This window comes from Carassius auratus, chromosome 6 (assembly GCF_003368295.1).
Source record: "Carassius auratus strain Wakin chromosome 6, ASM336829v1, whole genome shotgun sequence".
NCBI classification, from domain to species: domain Eukaryota; kingdom Metazoa; phylum Chordata; class Actinopteri; order Cypriniformes; family Cyprinidae; genus Carassius; species Carassius auratus.
The window spans coordinates 1282469-1288352 of NC_039248.1; the positions used below are offsets into that span (position 1 = coordinate 1282469).

The 5884-nt window shown below is 37.9% G+C and overlaps 1 protein-coding gene across 1 annotated transcript in view; it reads right to left on the reverse strand.

The window, feature by feature from the left end:
- Positions 1–5672, reverse strand: part of LOC113089601 (arf-GAP with dual PH domain-containing protein 1-like) — an 11157-nt gene extending 5485 nt beyond the window's left edge. The window contains exons 1-3 of the mRNA XM_026256072.1: positions 5585–5672; positions 1092–1222; positions 265–356 (exon numbers count right to left, since the gene is read on the reverse strand). Of these exons, the coding sequence (XP_026111857.1) occupies positions 265–356; positions 1092–1222; positions 5585–5672 (311 nt within the window). The remainder of the gene's footprint in view (positions 1–264; positions 357–1091; positions 1223–5584) is intronic.
- Between the last annotated feature and the right edge of the window lie 212 nt (positions 5673–5884).

Sequence of the window (5884 nt, forward strand, 5' to 3'; positions counted from 1 at the left end):
ATATATATATATATATATATATATATATATATATATAGTAAATGAAAACTAAAATATAGAATTGAAAGCTAATCCTTAATATGAATAAATAGTAGATATTACGAACAGTGTAATAATACTACATAGGCCCAGAGATATCCAGTTTACTAAGAGCCTCAAAGACAGATTTCAGATCAGCTAAATCAACTCAATTAAGTGACCCTGATCTCACCCTAAATATAACCACGGCCTGATATGATGAGTGTTAATGTGATGGAAACTCACTGGCAGTCTCTGTGTGTGGGTTTGTAGTAGTAAACAGGAAGTGCAGCTTCATAGACAGCGTTCATGGCATCATTCCCTCGCTCAGACATGAACTACAAACACAGACATCAGCAAACACAAAGCTCTGTATGATTTACACCTGGTGCTGCTTCCAACAGTGGACGAGAAACCACGAGTCTTTCTGTACACTTCACAGTCAACATGTTCCCGAGAGAAATAACAGTGTCATAGAGGTTTATATGAATCAGATGCGCTATATTCTTCAGAAGTCATATGATGATTTGTTTGAGGAACAGACTGAAAATTAAGTTCTGAATGAATGAAGTTCAGCTGGATAGTCACAGGAACTATAAACTGTTTCAGTCTGGAAAAGAGCTGCATGATTTTAACATAAAAAATTACAAATAAAAATTACACCAAACAGATCAGCATTGTTGTTGTTAAATTAAAACTATTAAAAATTATAATATTTTTTTTATTCATAATTGAAATAAAGCTGAAGTATAACTATTTGATGAAACACTTTAACTTCACAATAAATAAATAAAATAAAATAATATTATATAAAAAAGCTAAAATAGTATTACAAAAATGTTATATAAAGCGAATTACTAAAATAAAAAATATAAAAAATATATTTATTAAAAACGAATAAACATTAGAAAACCACAAAATAAAAATTATTAAAGGAAACGAAAACAGAAAATATGCAATAATAAATAATCTAATATATAAAATCACAGGTCAGAGTTCAGTCTACGTGTTTGAAGAAGCGTAAAGAAAGGACAGAGTGTGATTATTTCCTGAACAGAAATCGTAATGAACACCTGAACTTCTGAATCCTCCCAGCGTGAGAGTCGGAGCGATTTGACTTTTCCGAGGTCGGGAATACTGCGATGGATTCCGGAGCAGTCCAGACAGACGAAGATGCCCAGAGAACAGGAGCCCCATTCCGGATCTGAGAGAGAGAGAGAGAGAGACCATACAGAAATAAATCAGATATTAATATGGATATTAGATATGAACACACAGTCTGGCTCTTCTAGTCTAAACACACACATGAGTTTATTAAGAAACTCAGATAAAGAATCATTAACATCTGCCTGAAGCTACAGAAACACAGCGAGGACATTCCTGCGTTAGCTGACTCACAGATCAACTTCTGCACAGGAAAGAAGATTCAGACCCGAACACTAAAGATAGAGCTCATCACGCACTTCACAAGTACTTCATCCACTGCACCGCATTCATTTATATTAATCACAAATATAGACATGTGTCAGTTTCTGATGGGAAGGAAGTAAATGCTCATATGTATGTGTGCAGAGCTGGGTGACACATTTATAATTATATATTATAGTTTTGCCATGTATTACTTTGGAAGGCGTTTGACTGCAACAGGATTGTTTAGATTCCACTGAAAATACAATGAAAGTAAATGTGGTCATAACATTCTTCAAACTATCTTCAGCATCACGACTGCAAACTCTTGTTTACTGTAAAAACAATCAACTTGAACATGTTCCTCATGTGATTTAAATAAAGTAAAGTCATGATATATTAAACATGACAATAAAGCTGAAGCAAAGGCTTTAGATATACAAGGACGGTGTATTGCTTATCAAAGGGATTAAATGCTTGTAAAAGCATTCACATCCTCATTAACACAGCTTTAGTAAACTGGGAATTTTCTGAGAGCTATAACTTACGCCACATACACTGCCTTCTGAATAAAAGAGTCATGAGGTCACTGCATAGATATGTTTTCTGTACATTTAGCTGCTCCAGACACATCAATACGTCTGAGTCTGACATTTTGACAAAAAGTATAATTACTGATTATTCCCTTGAAACTGTATAGGTGCTGGTCATATAATTAGAATATCATCAAAAAGTAGATTTATCTCACTAATCCCATTCAAAAAGTGAAACTTGTATATTATATTTATTCATTACACACAGACTGATATATTTCAAATGTTTATTTATTTTATGATTTAGGACTGATGAAAATCCCAAAGACAATATCTCAGAAAATTAGAATATTATTTAAGACCAATACAAAGAAAGAATTTTTAGAAATATTGGCCAACTGAAAAGTATGACCATGAAAAGTATGATTATGTACAGCACTCAATACTTAGTTGTGGCTCCTTTTGTCTGAATGACTGCAGCAATGCGGCGTGGCATGGAGTCAATCAGTCTGTGGCACTGCTCAGGTGTTATGAGAGACCAGGCGAGTGTACTGGCCAATTAAGAACAGGGATACCATGGTCCTTAAACCAGGTACTGGTAGCTTTGGCACTGTGTGCAGGTGCCAAGTCCTGTTGGAAAATGAAATCTGCATCTAAAGTTGGTCAGCAGCAGGAAGCATGAAGTGCACTAAAACTTCCTGGTATATGGCTGCGTTGACCTTGGACCTCCAAAAACACAGTGGACCAACACCAGCAGATGACATGGCACCCCAAACCATCACTGAATGTGGAAACTCTACACTGGAGCTCAAGCAACGTGGATCGTGTGCCTCCTCTCTTCCTCCAGACTCTGGGACCCTGATATCCAAAGGAAGTGAAAAATTTTCTTTCATCAGAGAACATAACTGTGGACCACTCAGCAGAAGTCCAGTCCTTTTCTGATGCTGTCTGTTGTTCAAGAGTGTCTTGACACAAGGAATGCGAAGCTGAAACCCATGTCTTGCATACGTCTGTGTGTAGTGGTTCTTGAAGCACTGGCTCCAGCTGCAGTCCACTCTTTGTGCATCTACCCCACATTTCTGAATGGGTTTTGTTTCACAGTCCTCTCCAGGGTGAGGTTATCCCTATTGCTTGTACACTTTTTTCTACCAAATATTTTCCTTCCCTTCTCCTCTCTATTAATGTGCTTGGACACAGAACTCTGTAAACAGCCAGCCTCTTTTGCAATGACCTTTTATGTCTTGCCTCTTTCCAGTCAGGATTTAGACCATATCAAAGTACTGAGACTGCTCTCCTTAGGGTTACAAATGACCTGCTCTTATCATCTGATTGTGGTTCTATTTCTCCATTAGTTTTATTGGATCTAAGTGCTGCGTTTTACACAATTGACCACAGCATTCTTAAGCATAGACTTGAATACTTTGTTGGCATTAATGGAAGTGCATTATGGTTTAAATCGTACTTATATGACCGCCATCAGTTCGTAGCAGTGAATGAATATGTATCATATCGATCACAAGTACAGTATGGAGTACCTCAAGGATCTGTACTAGGAACGCTACTCTTCATGCTTTACATGTTACCCTTGGGAGATATCATCAGGAAACATGGTGTTAGCTTTCACTGTTATGCTGATGATACTCAGCTCTATATTTCCTCGCAGCCTGGTGAAACACACCAATTTGAAAAACTAATGGAATGCATAGTCGATATAAAAAACTGGATGACGACTGATTTCTTACTGCTAAATTCTGAAAAAAAAAAAACAGAGGTGTTAATTATAGGACCTAAAAACTCTGCTTGTAATAACCTAGAACACTGTCTAAGACTTGATGGTTGCTCTGTCAATTCTTCGTCATCAGTTAGGAACCTAGGTGTGCTACTTGATCGCAATCTTTCCTTAGAAAGCCACGTTTCTAGCATTTGTAAAACTGCATTTTTCCATCTCAAAAATATATCTAAATTACGGCCTATGCTCTCAATGTCAAATGCAGAAATGTTAATCCATGCATTTATGACACATTGTTTTGCTAATCCATGTTGTTCAGTTGCTTTGATGCAATGTATTTTGTTTAAAGCGCTATATAAATAAAGATGACTTGACTTGACTTGACTTCAATCTGAACCTTTTCACAATATTCTAATTTTCTGAGATACTGAATTTGGGATTGTCCTTAGCTGTCAGTTATAAACATTAAAATTAAAATAAATAATAAAAAATTGAAATATATCAGTCTGTGTGTAATGAATGTGATATACAAGTTTCCCTTTTTGCATGGAATTAGTCAAATAAATCAACTTTTTGATGATATTCTAATTATATGACCAGCACCTGTAATTGTGCTCATTAATTACGACTATCAAAATTTACATTGAATGATGTTCATACCATTGTTTGAAGCAACCCTGTGCCATATTTTAGATGAAAAAATTAACACGCTGAAAACACTCTCCATGAAAAATGTATTTTTGCTTTTCTATAGTAGTAGTTTCTATAGTAGCCTCAAATGTCAAATATATACTGAACTGGTTTCTTCTTTAAATAATAATAATAATAAATTGTTTTAGAATATTATACTAAAACTACAATTAAAACAATGGAAAACCCTTAAGATAACCTGTATAGAAAGAATAAAAATAACATCTTAAAAATGATTGTTAGTTTAAATGGTGATGGGATGCACGTAACTAAATGACAGATGAAATTATAAGAAAGAAGTGTGCCTCAAAGTTTGCTTATCTTCTGCTGCACACTCAAACGTATACACCTTTTCTAAACAACAAGTATTTTAGGGTGTAGTATAAGTAGGCACAGCTTTGGTCTTGCATGCCTGAAAATAGATGCCCAGAGGCATTACAAATGAGTGAACGGACTTTCCTTAAAAGGGACTTTGGCTGAAAGTGCCATTATAGAATGACTCTTTCTGTCTTTCTTCGTGTGTTACAGTGGACAGTGTGGAGAAACACACTTCCTGTTTCTTCATCAGTCTCCTCAACCGCTCCCACATCCCTCTCTCTCTCTCCCCCTCTCTCACACACACACACACACACACACACACTTTCTCTCTCTCTAGAAATATGCAGAGCTCACACAGAGGCACACCTTCAGTCTATAATATCTGAGCCGTGTCCAGCAGCAGCAGCTCCTCTCCAGATAAACTCAGTCCTGAGCTCTGGAGTATCATCTCTAAACTCCTGAGTGAATCATCCTGAATCATGAGGAACATGTTCTGCTGTAGAGTTCCTGAAATCAAACCCTGCCTTACACGAGCACAAAAACACCATGAGAATAAATAGTATGCGAAATACAGACAGAAAACCCTGCTTTTGATATGCAGAAATGGACTTTGAGGTTCATATAATACAATATGATACACACCTACTACCCTAATCCTACCCAATGTGTATCATATGTCTGGAAACGCATGCACGCGCTTCTTTTCAGATTTAAAACAGGGACTTTCCCATCTGACTTTATGAACAGTAAATAAAGGTTGTATATGTTTTGTGAAACAGCCGTCGTGACGCAGTGTCTCAGGTGAGTCAGGTGAGTTGTCCTCCGCTCGCGCAGGTTCGGTTCCGGTCGATCGGTGAATGTTTGATGCGTGTAAAGAGCAGTAACTTACTGTCGGCGCCGCAGTCCGCGCAGCTGCGGTTCCCCGGTTTCTGCAGGACGTGTTTGAGGCTTCTGGCGGCTCGCTCGTTCTCCGTCATCGGTCCGGTGCAGCGGATCTGTGTCTCCCCGGGAGCAGCAGGAGGAGCAGGAGGAGGCGCTCGTCTGATGGAGGTGCTTCAAACATTCGGAAGTGGAGCGGCAGAGTTTGTTCAGACTTGTTGTTCCGCATCATAAACGCCACAGTGTGCGTGCGTGTGTGCTTGCGTGTGTGTGTGTGTGTGTGTGTGTGTGTGTGTGTGTGCGCGCGCGC